We start from the raw sequence: 17,163 nt of genomic DNA, 5'->3' as shown, positions 1-17,163 counted from the left end.
CACATAAAAGAAATGGTCCGGTACAATGTACTAACTGCCAAGAATATGGGCATACTAAATCATACTGCACTCTACGCAGTGTTTGTGTGGTATGTGGTGATTTACATCCCACTTCTAAATGCACCCTTAAGAAAGAAGAATTAAATAAAAAATGCAGCAATTGTGGAGGAAATCACACTGCTAACTACAGGGGTTGTCCTGTATATAAAGATTTGAAATCGACGTTGTCACGGGGCATTCAAGCACGTCGTAACCAAATGTTACAAACACCCCGTAATGATATTATAATAACCTCAGAGAAAAGTTCAAAACCTATTACTTCTATCAATAATAATATGGAAGGAAGCTATACTAATGTGGTGAAAGGCAACACTGTGCAAATGCAACTGCCGCAAAATCCTCCAAATGGAGGTATTGAAACTATGATTATAAATCTTACACAGTGTATGACACAATTTATGTCTAGCATGCAAAACATGATCCAGGATTTAATAAAATCACAAAAATCAAATGCTGCAAAATTTATTAAGTAAAAAATGAGTCTTACTAAATATATGTATATGGAATGATAACGGTGTTAACCAACATAAATTAGAGATTATTAGATTTCTGTCTGAAAAAAACATAGATGTAATGCTTATATCAGAAACTCATTTAACAAATAAAAATAATTTCAATATACCGGGATTTAGACTATATGTTACAAATCATCCGGATGGAAAAGCACATGGTGGTACGGCAGTGTTGATTAGAAATCGTTTAAACCATTATGCTCTAGAATCTCATGCTACACCACAGTTACAAGCGACAACAATATCACTAAAAAATTGGGGTTGTGACCTAAACCTTACGGCTATATACTGTCCACCTCGTTTTAAAATTACAGAAATCGAATTTAAAGACTTTTTTGGAACACTAGGTCAAAGATTTCTAGCAGGTGGAGATTACAACGCAAAACACACGTACTGGGGCTCACGTCTTATTAATCCGAAAGGACGACAGTTGTATCAAACTGTTATAAATAGGCACAATAACCTTGAAATAATATCTCCTGGTAAGCCGACATTTTGGCCTAGTGATCGTAAGAAAATACCAGATTTAATTGATTTTGCTGTAATCAAAAATATAGATAAATCGCACATAACAGCTGATACATGTACTGATCTATCTTCTGATCATTCTCCTGTACTAATAAAGTTATTTGAACAACCCATATTCATTAATCCAAAAGTGGGTCTAACTTCTTATAAAACGAATTGGCTAAAATATAAAAAATACATCAGTAGCCACATTAATATTGAGTACAAAATAAATACAGAAAGTGATATTGACGAAAGTATAAGAGAAGTTAATGATATAATAACCAGCGCAGCTGTCTTAGCAACACCAAACAAAAGATATACTCGTAATCCGCTTGGCTTCAGAAAAAAAATCTCTAATAGAGAAATAGAAATGCTTGTAAATGAAAAAAGGCGTGCAAGACGTGAATGGCAGATAAATCGCTCCCCCTTCACTCAGCTTCAATTGAAAGCTGCGGTACGTAAATTAAAAAAAGCGCTCAAACGTGAGGAAGAATTGAACACCGAAATGTATATAAAGAAGCTGTGTCCAAATTCAAACAAGCGAAATTCCCTTTGGAAAGCCCAAAAGTCCATGAAGCCACCAACTGACTCCAACATGCCAATACGAGACTTGGGTGGAAATTGGGCTCGAAGTGACGAGGAAAAGGCTAATTGTTTTGCAAATCACCTAGAAAAGGTATTTCAACCCAATTTGCCAAAGAATAACTTTAAGCTGTCAATCTTACCCAACACAGCTTAAGAGTCGATCGTGTCTCTTAAGACCTCACCTTCTGAAATTATTTGTATCATCAAAGAACTTAATCCAAAAAAGGCGCCGGGATATGATAATATTTCCCCAAAAATGCTAATTGAGTTACCAGTTATTGCTGTAGAGGTGCTCTCTTTGCTCTTCAATGCAATTCTTAGTTTCGGATACTATCCAATTTCATGGAAAAAGTCGCAGATTATCTTGATAGATAAACCTGGGAAAGACTTGACACAGCCGTCTTCATACAGACCAATCAGTCTTCTACCCTGTCTTTCAAAAGTATTTGAAAAAGTATTACTATCAAAGATAACTCCTTTCCTCCATGAAAATAATACAATACCCATTCATCAATTCGGTTTTCGTGCGAAACATGGCACAATAGAGCAAGTAAATAGAATTACTAACGAGATAAGGAAAGCATTTGAGCCCAGGGAGTACTGTTCAGCAATATTTTTAGATGTAGCTCAGGCATTTGATAAGGTGTGGCAAGAAGGTCTTTTATACAAGATTAAAAAAATTCTCCCTTTAGAACTGTATAAAACATTGGAGTCTTATTTAAAAAATTGACGATTTGTGGTAAAAGTGGGAGATTTCATATCTGATGAACGACAGATAAGAGCTGGTGTACTCCAGGGCAGTGTTTTAGGCCCAACACTATACATCATATATACAGCAGATCTTCCAACAGCTAATAATGTATTAACTTCAACTTTTGCGGATGACACAGCTATAGTGAGCCGTAACAAATGCCACATTTTAGCATCACGAATATTAGCGAAGAATTTAAGTTCTGTCGAAGAGTGGCTAGCGAACTGGCGTATAAACGTGAATGAACAGAAGTGTAGGCATATTACATTTTCGCTAAGACCAAAGATGTTCCCGGCAGTAAAAATAAACAATACATTAGTACCCCAAGCGAACGAAGTAACATATCTTGGTATTTACCTAGATAGAAGGCTCACGTGGAGAAAACACATCTCTAGTAAAATAACATGTATGAAGATTAGCTGCAAATTTAAATTGGCTTTTAAATAAAAACTCAAAACTTAGCCTAGACAACAAAGTGCTTTTGTATAATGCGGTCATAAAGCCGATTTGGATGTATGGCATTCAACTGTGGTGTACGACCTGTGCAACCAATATTGATATATTACAAAGGTTTCAATCAAAAATGCTTAGAACAATCACGTGTTCACCATGGTACATGCGTAACGAAAATATCCATAAAGACCTTGGTATCCCTATGGTAAAGAAAGAAGTAGAAGACAGCAGAATTAAATATATATCTAAACTCCGAGATCACCCAAACCCTCTGGCTAATGCTTTGGTACATTCCTGCGATCAAACACGACTTAAAAGAAGAGATATGCCAGCGTACTAAGCAGAAACGTATCACCAAAACAGCTCAATCACTTGCTTGAGCCTGTCTAGTTTTTAATTAGATTTAAGATTTTATAACTTATTGTTAGGCTTTAAGAAAAAGCAGATTCAATAAATAAAATAATTTTGAAAAAAAAAGTCTTCTTGAGAGCCTCAATGGTCTCATCGCAAATGGCCACCAGTATTGGTCTACTTGCTTTATTTGGTTTTTCCTCCTTGATCAGCTGCCACTCATCTATACCAGGTATAGATTTGTTCTGCAGCTTAATACACCTCAGGAGTTTTTCACCTGGCTCCTCTAGTGGGGGTATCCAAATGCGAGCACGAGGTCTCTTCGGAATGATCCTGGCGGGTATAAGCCTCAATTGGAGGCCTACAAAAGCGTTGCTGATTTTCGCAACCGTCAGGAAATCTAGCGAGGCCTGGTCCGCGCACTTGATGACGCTGTAGCCCCTGAAGGTCTCAGAGTAGTCAAACTCAGGGTGAGGACCCGCCGGATTGTCGAGTACATAGCTTAGCACCATACTCCACAATTTGACGTCGATTTCCACCCATCTTTCCCGTACCGTGCTCGGAGAGGAGGAATTACCACTATGATGGCCACTTGCAGGCTACCCTGGCTACATCGCAGAAATGCCTTGCCGCTGTTGCGCTACTGTGTTCGCCTTCACTCCGCCTCGGTTTTTTAGGCAGAGTTTCTGGTGTTTCTGTAGTAGAGCGATTCCTCTTTTTTCGATGATAATTGTAGATTATTTTGAAACGTAGAGGTAATTTCAATGTGAATTAAGTGACCATATTTTAGAAAGCATTTCTTTCTCATTGGTAGCGTTATGTTCTTCGGCTTTGCTTAAAGTTCTCAATATGAAAGTAATTGGTCTATCGTCTTGCGATAGGGCGGCACCTAATGCGAAATCTGAGGCGTCGGTCGTTAGTTCAAAATCTTTATCGAAATTTGGATGCGCTAAAACTTTATCCTTGGATATTAAAGTATTTTTTATTTTATTAAATGCTTCTAAGGCCGCGTTGTCCAATTCTATTTCTATTTTTTTCGAGTTCCGTTTGGAGACATTACCGGCTTCTCCTCTTAGTCGTGCTGTTAATGGTTTAGCTACTTTTGCGTAATCCTGTATAAATCGTCGGTAGTAACCTGACACTCATAGGAAGGATCTTTATTCTTTGGGAGTTTGTGGAACTGGAAATTTAGCTACCGCTTCTACTTTTTCGGGGTTTTTTATCCCATTTGAACCAATTAAATATCCTAAAAATTCTACTTCTTCTTTAGGAAATGTACATTTGTCTAATTGTATTTTCATATTTGCATTCATTTTGCAAAATCATTTTCACTAAATATACATAATTTTGTTAACACAACCATGCAAAAAGATCAGGGGGGTTACTCTGTAATACGATAGTAATATGAAAATGTTCGCATCTTCAATTTTGATACTTTGTAATCCGACAATCGTAGTAAATTTTGAAATTTTCGCATTTAGTTTTTCCCTTTCCCATTCAGTTTTTCCCTTTCGCATTGGCGGTACTCTGCTTTGCTAAAGCAATTGTCAAACATGCTTTGTATTCGTAATTTTTGTGCTACAAGTATAGAGAAGTCCCATTGCTTGAAAATGTAAGTTTCAAATATAAATTAGTTATTTTAATTGATACTAAAATATATAACGCCGAGCATATGAACTATTTTGCACAAATTAATATTTCGGGAACTGGATGTGGTCCCTCATTTTTCATACCCTTATCACAGTTAGAGCAACAAGTGAGTGAGTTATTGTCAATAGAAGAATCAATAAATGGAATGAGGGGTACCTTGTCATTCGGTGCAGCTACAAGCAGCATGTCGGAGGTAAATGCAAACCCTACCGCACCAAATACACAAACCAGCGAACTACCACAATGTTCCAAAGTGGCATGCACACCTCACAAAAACAGCAGACTCCTCTTAATACACAAGAAAATGAACTACCACAATGTTCAAATGTGACGTACCCACCGCGCAAAAAGCAGCAGACCCTGCTTGAACAACAAGTAGAAAACCAAATTATATTCCACAATAACTCGATTAAAGTGTTAAACGATATAAATTTTAATATAAGAAACATTTTTAAAACATTGAAAAAAATAAATAAATTAGAAAAACGGAGACTAACCTTTGAAAAGGAAAATTTTCTATATAAACAAAAAAATGATGAGCAAAAATTGAGAAACTGGAAAATGTAAGTTAACTAACTATATAACTGTGAGAAGTAGAATTAAAAACTACAAATTTAATTTGTAATTATTTAAATTTAATTTTCCTTATTATAATGAAATAAAGGACTGGATTTATTAATTTGCAAATAGTTGTTTTAATTAAGTTGAGTTACGAGCATTTATCATATTTGTTTTAATATCGTCCCTAATGTTTCTAGCAATAGTAATAAAATTACCACTATTAGGTAATCTATATTAGTGGTGGAAAATTCTTCTGGATCAAGTCTAATATTAATTGGTACTTCTACCTTGTACAAAATGCATATATTGTGTAGAGCGTAGCATACGTTCAAAATTTTAACAACTTTTTCAGGCGCGTAATGTAGCTCTCTTGCAGATAACAAGCATCGAAATCTCCCTTTCAATACACCAAACACGCATTCAATTAGTGATCGGCCTTTTGTAAACTGTTGGTTGAAATAGAGTTCATCAGAACGTTCTGGCGCATTCCTATATGGTGTTAGCAGCCAAGGTTCAAGAGGATATCCGGACTCTCCAATAATAATAATAACAAAATCATATACATAAGTGTTGCTGAGAGATGTTGATAATTTCTTTTAAAACATCAATATAATGTAACAATATATAACAATTTTATCTTATGGCGATTTAGCCGCCATAAGTTATTATTACAGTTATATATACTCACCAAGAATTCGTTCGCTTCTATTTCCATTTTCGTAGGTCGTCCTTAAACTTTCACGTTCTCCTGAGAGGTTCCATACGTGGGAGTCATGCGACTTGCCTCCAAATCTACCATTTACTGCCCTTATCTGCATTTTGTGATCGCATATCTAAAAAAAAGTTTTAGGTCATTGCACTGGAATCAATATATGTACGTGTATATTATTGTATTTATGAATGTTCTTACCACCATTGCATTTATGCTGTGTTTTAGTTTACGATTAAAAAATAAGTGTTAATTCCGTTATTCATTTCCCATCAATCACTCCAATTACGCCTGGAATTCCGGACGTCAAGTAAAAGGTTCTATTTGTTTCAATTTTTTCCTCAATGGTCAAGGGAAACATGGTATGCTTTGGGCACAGAGTTTTCTCAATGGCATCGCACACTTCCAAGATGCATTGGGAAACCGATTGTTGGGCTAGCCCGAATGCCCATCTTAGCCGACCGAGTGTTGATACCCGCCCAGTGCGAAGAACTCAAGGTTGTTGACAGTTTTACAATTTCTGGAATTGATGTGGTCCTTTGAGCGACTTTTAATTGGGGTCTTATGTTGTCCAAAACATATAAAAATGCGTGCTTATTGAGGCGGAAATTTTGCATGAAGCTAAAAACACAAAATGTGTAGATGTTAAGTACATTTTAAAACCGCAATTTTTTACTAACCTTTTATCGCTTAGAGGCATAATGTCCGAATTATTTTGCTCGTTTATACTTTGCCAGTTTTGGAAGTAATGCCAACTATTACATAAAAAGAAAAAAAAAGCAAAGGTGAACAACATTGTTAGTGATGCGTAAGCAATACAGAGTATTAATCATTGTATAAATAAATTGTTATACAATGGTATCAATTGCCAATCGCATCGCATTGGGCTTTCGAATCGCATTGTCTTTCGCATCGCTTTACAGGGTAAGCCCCTAGCTATACAAAAAATTGTTAACTTGCACAATATACTATACATTCAAACATTCAAACATACGTACATACATACATGCATATTTAAACATACACATAATTTCAAAGTCCACATTGGCATCTATTCTGCAATCCCACTTGTACTTTGTCAAACAAAAACAAGCAGAGCTGGGAAAAAATCATATTCTTTGCCCACATACCTTAGCACAAACAATTTGTGCATATTTATGTACAAAACATATTGATCTATTCGACGAGCTCTTAATTGCACAAAAACAGGTACATACATACCTGCCAAGTATTAGGGTGTGCCTATATACCTATACCTACATAGGGACATCGAAAATACTTTAATATTAATATTGCGGTTTAAAAACAAAACATATCAATAAAAATAGAATTAAAATAAAAAATAAATTTAAATAGCAAGTAAATAAGTAACGGTATTAATAAAACAGATAACCCGTCATTTACGAAAACAAAAAAACAAAAAACATTTATATATCGGGTGATTTTTTAAGAGCTTGATAACTTTTTTTAAAAAAAAAACGCATAAAATTTGCAAAATCTCATCGGTTCTTTATTTGAAACGTTAGATTGGTTCATGACATTTACTTTTTTTGAAGATAATTTCATTTAAATGTTGACCGCGGCTGCGTCTTAGGTGGTCCATTCGGAAAGTCAATTTTGGGCAACTTTTTCGAGCATTTCGGCCGGAATAGCCCGAATTTCTTCGGAAATGTTGTCTTCCAAAGCTGGAATAGTTGCTGGCTTATTTCTGTAGACTTTAGACTTGACGTAGCTCCACAAAAAATAGTCTAAAGGCGTTAAATCGCATGATCTTGGTGGCCAACTGCCCATGCATCCCGAAAAATGCACTGTTTGGTGTGGTTTGTACGCTGGTGGAATCATTGGACCGTATTTTTTCAAAGATGCTGTTGGACGCAACGTTACGGTGAATGGCGATCGCTATCGTTCGATGCTAACAAACTTTTTGTTGCCAAAAATGGAAGAACTGAACTTGGTTGACATGTGGTTTCAACAAGATGGCGCTACATGCCACACAGCTCGCGATTCTATGGCCATTTTGAGGAAAACTTCGGAGAACAATTCATCTCAAGAAATGGACCCGTAAGTTGGCCACCAAGATCATGCGATTTAACGCCTTTAGACTATTTTGTGTGGAATACGTCAAGTCTAAAGTCTACAGAAATTATTCCAGCTTTGGAAGACAACATTTCCGAAGAAATTCGGGCTATTCCGGCCGAAATGCTCGAAAAAGTTGCCCAAAATTGACTTTCCGAATGGACCACCTAAGACGCAGCTCGCGGTCAACATTTAAATGAAATTATCTTCAAAAAGTAAATGTCATGAACCAATCTAACGTTTCAAATAAAGAACCGATGAGATTTTGCAAATTTTATGCGTTTTTTTTTTAAAAAAAGTTATCAAGCTCTTAAAAAATCACCCGATACTTAAAAAAGTATTCGGTTTACACTGAGAAGCCTTTATTTCATTTTAACAAATATTTCTACATCCAACCAAAATTATGATTAATAATAACAATCATAATACACCGGCAGGGGCTACATGCTCACAACAGGTTACTAAATTTATTTCAAAAAGTGACAGTTTAACAAGATACTGGACTAGATTTTCTTCTTTACCGATTTATGACTACTCTGAATCGGTACTAGAAATCAAAATTATAAATATCAACAATTATTGGACACGACTCCAAGCGGCTCATGACGCCATAGTAGAATGTATCGATTCAGATCTACCTCAAAATATTAAATCATCGGCTTACGATATTTTCGAAAACCGTTTAGACCAATATGAAGAAAAAAAAGCTATGATCTCCGATCAAATAAAATATAATTAAAGCAATTGCACCTACTCCCCACAGTAGAGTAGAGCTGCCACAAATGCAATAATATCAAGAGGCAAGTCCAGGCATCCACCTCGAGGTGCTCGCATGTGACACAGAAACCTTTTACGGAGGTTATGAAGAATGGCCGTCCTTCCGGGACATGTTCACGGCTGTGTACATAAACCATCCTAAATTATCACAAGCGCAAAAATTATATCACATCAGATACAAAACCAAAGCTCAAGCAGGCGTAATAGTCAAACAGTTCGCTCTTAATGACGACAATTACAATTTGGCTAGGGAAGTTCTAAAAACAAGTTACGAAAATAAAAGAATACTGGTCGATAAATAAGTACCGACTCTAATGAACTTGTCAAAAATTAAGAAAAAAACAAGTGTTGAATTCATCAAACTAGAATCCACTGTTTCAAATTGTTTGTCGATTCTGTCAACACAACATATTTAATCAGTCAGCAGGGACCCAATTCTGGTAAACATTTGCACCGCCGCATTATCGAAAAATCGTTACTTCTATGGGAGCAATCGCTCTCATCACCAAAGAAATGCCCAACGTGGCAACAAATGGAAGAAAAAATAGAACAAAAAAAAATTCAACACGACCTCAATATAAGCTTCAATAGACCCCCATCTAGAAGCAAACACAAATCAAACATAATTTTCAACAAAACACAATCGCTCACATCCGAACAAAGAAAACATACGTCATGCGAACTATTCATAAGAGGGCATAAGCTTAAAACTTGCGAGAAGTTTAAAAACTTTAACATTAACCAAAGGAACAACTTTGTCAGATCAAAAAGACTCTGAACAAACTGCTTGTCCATGCACATCATCTTAAAAATTGAAAAAGCAAATTTAATTACTTATATTGTCACAAAAGACACAATTTAATGCTTCATCACAGCAGATACCCCATCTCAGCCCAAAGAAGCGTTTTTACAAAAAGAACCACGGGTTTATTTGCAAAAGCAAGTCCCGAAACCCAAATTTTTAAAAATTGCCAAGAGAAACCATGCTGCTCAAAGGCACAAAAATCTCAAACGCTGCACAGCGAAACACGAAGTGGACTAGTTACAGCACTACTCACCACCATACCAACTCAAGTTGAGTATAATAAAAACAAATACCGTAATTCACAATTAAGGAAATTTCAAAAGTTAAGGAAACTTCCCTCCATAACTATTCGATCAAATAATGGCCTGTACGTCGAACGACTATCACTACATCCACAATTTTTCAATACTCCACAAATTGGTATAAAAAACAAAGTCAGAGTTACCTCTGACATTTCATATGCATACTAAAAGCACATATAACTTTTCGGCCCCGCAGGATGGCTTTCGCCAATAAGGAAAAAAAACAATTCTGAACAAACCCAGAGCGGCTACTAAACGCCAAATACGCCCGCATACGCATACGCACTAAAACATAAAATATAACACAGTTGTATCAAAAAGTCGAAAAATCAACACTTTTCTTAAATTGTCAAAAATAAATAAAATCAAAAAGGAAGTTAAGGGATCACCAAACTCCCAATGCGATACATTGACGCACCTATTCTTAAAAAAGCTAAGGTCACTCTTATCGCATCTATCCAAGCAACAATTGTGTACAGTATTAACAAGAATCGAAGCCGATTTCAATTCACGGCCATTCACTGAACGCTCGCAAGATCCCACTCATATAACAGCCCTAACCCCAGGGTATGCTTTCAAAGGCGCACTTGTTTAGGCCATACACGAGCCAGGCATGGAGTTGCGGTCCTTAATGAGCCGATCAAAAATAAAAATAAAATTGCAACAATCGCTAATAATACAGAAAAGGCAAATAACAAATAAACCGCACAATAAACTGATAAAAGAAAAAATCGCGTATATAATAAGTCGTCAGCAAAATTAAATACACAAGCAAATTAACGGTACAATCTCAAGCATCTAGATGCATATTAAAATTCATATCAAACAAAAAACCGTTTTCTATACAAAGTTGCAAATATGGATCAATTCTCCATCACTAAATTTCCGACGGTCGCCATGAACTTCCACTAACAGTACGCCGACATATGTACATGCAATCACATATACATACGTATACTATAATACTAGGCAAAATGTTCGCCTTGAGGGCCAAGGATGTTTAAACGAGTTAAGCCTACCCCCTACTCTACCCGGGAAAACCTGGCGCACCATAAGGAAACACTGCACAATACACCACATCCGATGGCACCGTACTAATCCATCATAACACAACACCAACACAACTCACCACACCTGCATACTTACATATGATACTCAGGGTGAGTGTAATTGATTTATCACAAAATTGAAATGCTAAATTGGGCATCTAATTAAACAAGTAGGATTTGTTGTTTGAAGCATCCGTACGAAATCATGTAGTTTTTAGATGTGTAGAGAGTAGATGCGGAAGAAGTCGAATCCTCGTTTGGCATTGTACGTTTCACCGGTTAACTGATTTTTGAGTTTGTCTTCGTTGATCTCGATTTGAGTACTAAGGATTTCATTTTGAAGGATTCAGATGTCCTGTTGTGTACTTATATCCATGTAAAGGATCGGTTGAGCCCCCAATTAATTCAATGTTACGCGAATTGATCGAAAAAATATATATTAATAATTAAATATGCTTATCATGTATTATAGTAGTAGCATGTCTTAGGTCTAAAGTCGAATGTGTGTGTTTTATGTTATTGATTTTGTTGAAACTGGTTTTAACTGGTACCCTGCAAGACGGGTAGCTATTAGCAAACGTGTAAGCGACTTGTTATTGTTCACTTTTGCATTCGTTAAAATATTTGTTACTTTTGTTCAGAGAGTGGGAAAAAAGTAACACATAGCTATTTAATGTTCAATGGTTATCTCGCTCTAACCAATGGCAAATATCGCATACTGCCTTGTTCTAACAGAATACATACATTTGTTAGCAACTCTCTTCACAGTATGTTACGGGTAACAAATTCTTTTGTTAGCGCATAGCTTACCTATGTGTTATGGATAACAAATAGTATTTGTTACCCGAATATCTGTTAATGTTATTTTTTTCGTTATCAGTTTGTTACCTATAACATATAAACATGTTAGCAAGAACAAGCAGTAACAAGATTATCTGTTACCCATTTGTTACTTCTAGCAAATTCAATAATTTTAAATAAAATTCAGTTTTTTTTTGTTATTTTGCTTTATTTAATAATAAAATCATAATCAGATTGGTTAAATCAATAATGTGCCTATTATTATTGCATTAAGCAGAAAAATAATACAAGTTATTTCAGTATAAAAATTATAATTCTAAAAATTCATATTTGTTAAAGTAAAATAAGAAACTTCAACTTAGAACTAATATATACAACTTAAAACTAATATGTGCAACTTAAAATTAATTTATACAACTTAAAACTAATATGTATAGTACATCTTAGAACTAATATTTACAACTTAGAACTAATATTTACAACTTAAAACTAATATTTACAACTTAAAACTAATATGTACAACTTAAAACTAATATTTACAACTTAAAACTAATATATATAAGTAATAATAAGAAAACTTATATTAATTTAGCCTTTAGTTTATATTTTTCTGTTTAAAACGATTGTGGCTTAAGGCCACAAATTTCCGGAGCTCTCCACATATATGTAGTGTTTTTATCCTCGTCAGGAAATATATCTAAAATGAAACGTAATAAGTTAAGGCATTCAAATATATACCAGTAAAAAATAACCTACCAAAAACTAACCCAAGGCACTTTAGTTTTAGTAGGGATTCCTTCTCCTTGCGCCCCTCTAAATTGTAGTGGTACATTAGATCATCAGAAAACATACCACGCAGTACGCCGTCCATACTGCCTTTTGCGCCCTTTGACTTCAATATTAGCCGCATCTGTAAAACAAAAAATTACAGTAAATTATATAACAATCGCATAATATTTAAAAACGAAATATTTACCATAGCTTCCGTGCTTTCCTTTTGTGAAAGTTTGTCTTCCACGAAGCGCACGTGCTCTTCCGATGACATGGGCAGTTTCGAAGCGAGCTCCACATAATGCTCGTCCTCCAAATCACCGGTGATGCGGCTAATTGAATGGTGCGCCTTTGCCGCTATGACGCGGCATTCGTGCAATAATTTACTTTGCGCCTGCACCTCGGCCTTCTCTGGCATCTAGAAAATTAATGTATAAAAATTAGCTTCTGTTTTAATTTGGTAATGTAATACTGCGTTACTTACTTTGCCTGTTAGGCACTTTTCAATGGCAGAGAGACGGGTCTCAATGGCATCCAGCTTCTGGATTATATCTGAAAAACATAAATGTATTTTTATAAAGCAAATACTAATATATTTATATATTAATATATTATACCTGCATGGCCGCCAGACGATGGTGACGGTACCACAATTTGTGATGGTTCTGCTGGAGGAGCGCAAACGAGATTGTAAGACATTTTTTTTTAAACACTTTATCTGTAAAAACATATTATTAAGAAATTAAAAATATTTATGTTCAGTACATCCTCTTTGGGGGCCCAACGGTTGTGAGCATTCCACTTCGGAATCGATTTCTTCCACAAGGTCATCGAAATTCATTATATGAAAAATCATAAAACAGGTGATGAATGAGTGGAACTAAAAGAATTTTATCATCTATAGGTATGGAAAAATACTTATATTTAATATCTAATCTACTTAGAACTACCTCATTTTATGAAACTTTACCTACAAGTATGCCTAAATCTGCAGAAGCAACTTGAAAATAATCGTAAGTCTAAATTTGCAGAAGCTCTTGAAAATAATCGTAAGTCTCAGAAAAAAGAAGGCATATAAAAACATCGCCCTCTATTTTTTCGCCAATGAGTTTTATTGGCCCTGTTTTCTCTGAATAACAAAAGCTATCCTTATCTTTTTTAAAATCTAACGAAAATACCCCAAATTTTGAAGCTTTACCAGAAGCTGCATACATATTCTTTCTCTAATAATATCTATTTTTTAATTGCTGCAATACCTTATCCGGCTTTTTTATCATTTTCTTCAATGTTTGCATATAATTCTCAAACTTTATGCGGAGAAATTATCAATCGCGCCAAACCGTCTTACGCAGTCAGTTAAATGTAATAAGGCGTGTACATTAAAACTGATTAAGTGTTCGCCGTGTATACTTGAAAACAAATTCTTGCAAAATTTTGTCAGCTACATTTAATTGGTGTTCTTCTGACTGCTCATATGAAAGAAGTCGAATTCCGACATGAAGCAAAAGAAAATGATAGTACAGGCATTCATCAATGCAGTCTTTTAAAACAAATATACCTGTATATAGCAAAAATTGTCGGAACTCTGTTGATTTCCAATTGCTTATTTCATTAAAGTCACGCACTATTCGACAAAATTCGGACGGCACATATTTTGCCAAATAACGCAGCTTCTCATTCATTACGGAAATATTTCCTTTAGAAATAAGCAATTTTAATAATTTTTTCATTACACCTAAGTCTACTAAATGCATTGGTTCCAAAGGAAACTGTGAAACCATATTAAATTTTCTTTCTCCCTATACTCTAATCTAATTGGTTGAAAAAACTAACTCTCCCTTTCAGATAACGACTTGAGCATACACATTTTGGACAACAATTTTTCCCTGTGTGAGAGATAACTCCAGTCACAAAGGCGCGAGCTGGTGAATCACAGGTAAAGGACCTAATATCGAACTGTTTTATTAACTGATTTCTACCTACTTTCAGTCCATTTGCTCTAAGAAGACCTACCTCATTACAAAAATATCTAAGGAAATCTTCGGGGTTATTTGGTTTGCTTCTTCCTTGGAAGCAGGCAATTAAAAACGCACAAACATGAGGATAATTGGCTATTGAACCCATGACAGGCCACAGACAATTTTTTGACGACTTTGTTAATTGCAGTCCGTCTATTCCAACGTCAATATCCGCCTTTTCGGAATTTTCTAAGAAGTCAAATTCTTGAGAATTTAAGTTTTCTTCTATTCCAAAATACAAAAACTCTCCACCTGGTATGGCTTCAAGCAAATTTTTTCTCGCATTGTTCCGAGGAGGGGTTTCGCTGATAATGGCAAGCCATTAACACCAACTTTATCTAAAGTTTGAAGCAGGTCAGCGAGAGCATTTTGAGAAATATTATTTCTAATTGCCTACGCCTTCAATTCGACCACTTTATCGGAATGGTCCTCAACCTTCTCAACACATTGAAAATCTTCCCTAACTCTAACCTATCGAAACTATCATTTGAAACCTCTTGAACAGATCATTCAGTCTTCGAAATTTTGCCACCGTAGATTCAAATTTCGACTTTTCCTTGGTTTGAAAAAGTTTTAGTTTTAAATAATGAATAAGATTTAAAACTAAAACTTAACTGATTGATAATAATAATCAAATATCCACGTCGCAAACTAAAAAAAAATAAAATATTAAGTAGTCGTGAACTAATGTGAACTAATTTATAAAATGAAATGTTAGTACTTTATGTTAATAATATTTTAAAGTTTAGTAGTTTATAGCAACAAATATTAGTTTGATAAAGATTTTTGATTTGTAAATACTTACAAATAGTATATTTCAGGAAGAAAATATAGTTGAGAAGTGTCTTTGTAAAAGAGAATATCTACTTCTTAATTAATTTTTCTAAAATGAGAAAACATTATAAGGGAAACATTTACTGATTTACCGAAAACTAGTATTTCTGTTTAGGACTCACAATTTAACCTTTTTTACTTGCGAAATATCTTCTTGAGATCAACATCCAAGTAAAGAAGTTGTGTATTTCAGCAATAAGGACAAAACAATATAAATAGTTTAAAAAAATTAAAATGTAAATATCCTTTTTTGAAAAGACACTCCTCATTTGCTTGAAGTAAGCTTGAAAAAGTTTAATTTTAATTTTTAAAATCCTGCTTAGGAGCAGAAATGCGTATATGTATATGATGAAACACTAATGTTGTTTTTATTTTAAACAATTTTAGATATTCTGCATACGAACAGATATCTTGGACGAACAAATGAACATTTTTATACTCTCGCAACAAAGTTGCTAAGGAGAGTATTATAGTTTTGTTCACATAACGGTTGTTTGTAAGTCCTAAAACTAAAAGAGTCAGATATAGGGTTATATATACCAAAGTGATCAGGGTGACGAGTAGAGTTGAAATCCGGATGTCTGTCTGTCCGTCTGTCCGTCCGTGCAAGCTGTAACTTGCTTAAAAAATGAGATGTCATGATGAAACGTGGTAAACGTATTTCTTGGCTCCATAAAAAGGTTAAGTTCGAAGATGGGCAAAATCGACCTACTGCCACGCCCACAAAATGGCGAAAACCGAAAACCTTTAAAGTGTCATAACTAAGCCAGAAATAAAGATATTAAAGTGAAATTTGGCACAAAGGATTGCATTAGGAAGGGGCATATTTGGACGTAATTTTTTTGGGAAAGTGGGGGGGGTCCGCCCTCTACTAAGTTTTTTGTACATCTCTCGGAAACTGGTATAGCTATGTTAACCAAACTCTATAGAGTCGTTTCCTTCAGGCATTTCCATATACAGTTCAAAAATAGAAGAAATCGGATAATAACCACGCCCACCTCCCATACAAAGGTTATGTTGAAAATCACTAAAAGTGCGTTAACCGGCTAACAAAAAACGTCAGAAACACTACATTATACGGAAGAAATTGCAGAAAAAAACTGCGCCCAGGCCTTTTTAAAAAATTGAAAATGGGCGTGGCGTCGCCCACTTATGGACCAAAAACCATATCTCAGGAAGTACTCAACCGATTTCAATGAAATTCAGTATATAATATTTTCTTGACACGCTGATGACATGTACAAAATATGGGTGAAATCGGTTCACAACCAAACCTTCTTCCAATATAACGCTATTTTGAATTCCATCTGATGCCTTTTCTGTATAATACGAGTATATTCATTAGGAACCAATGATGGTAGCGGAATAAAACTTTAAACAAATACGGTATTTGAAAAATATGTAAATGACGGATATTGAAATCTCGATTATCACTTTATCATGCGAGAGTATAAAATGTTCGGTGACACCCGAACTTAACCCTTCCTTACTTGTTTGTTATAGAGGAGGTTACCCAGTTCAAGAATATATATAGTTATACTCGCGGGAATACGAGTATTCGAAATATTTGCGTTTAAAACTGAAAATT

General features: G+C 35.0%; 2 protein-coding genes across 4 annotated transcripts in view; both read right to left on the bottom strand.

The window, feature by feature from the left end:
• Window positions 1–11,679, bottom strand: part of LOC120781462 (putative nuclease HARBI1) — a 52,609-nt gene extending 40,930 nt beyond the window's left edge. For 2 of the 3 annotated variants that reach the window (XM_040113681.1, XM_040113682.1), the window contains exons 1-4: window positions 11,249–11,679; window positions 6,823–6,897; window positions 6,344–6,763; window positions 6,122–6,266 (exon numbers count right to left, since the gene is read on the bottom strand). In XM_040113681.1, the coding sequence (XP_039969615.1) occupies window positions 6,122–6,266; window positions 6,344–6,349 (151 nt within the window). In that variant the 5' untranslated portion in view covers window positions 6,350–6,763; window positions 6,823–6,897; window positions 11,249–11,679. Of the gene's footprint in view, window positions 1–5,518; window positions 6,027–6,121; window positions 6,267–6,343; window positions 6,764–6,822; window positions 6,898–11,248 lie in introns of those variants that run through there. The other variant, XM_040113680.1, reaches the window with a different exon arrangement.
• Window positions 11,680–12,506: 827 nt separating this feature from the next.
• Window positions 12,507–15,304, bottom strand: LOC120781592. The gene is made up of 5 exons (XM_040113826.1): window positions 13,341–15,304; window positions 13,208–13,275; window positions 12,929–13,141; window positions 12,709–12,862; window positions 12,507–12,649 (listed from the first exon to the last, which is right to left on the bottom strand). Exons 1-5 carry the CDS (start codon window positions 13,420–13,422, stop codon window positions 12,567–12,569), a joined length of 600 nt encoding a protein of 199 aa, XP_039969760.1. The 5' UTR covers window positions 13,423–15,304; the 3' UTR covers window positions 12,507–12,566.
• Between the last annotated feature and the right edge of the window lie 1,859 nt (window positions 15,305–17,163).

Source organism: Bactrocera tryoni, unplaced genomic scaffold (assembly GCF_016617805.1).
Source record: "Bactrocera tryoni isolate S06 unplaced genomic scaffold, CSIRO_BtryS06_freeze2 scaffold_7, whole genome shotgun sequence".
Lineage (NCBI taxonomy): Eukaryota > Metazoa > Arthropoda > Insecta > Diptera > Tephritidae > Bactrocera > Bactrocera tryoni.
Note: the sequence above shows the minus strand (reverse complement) of the source record. Positions and strands in the feature narration are given on the sequence as shown.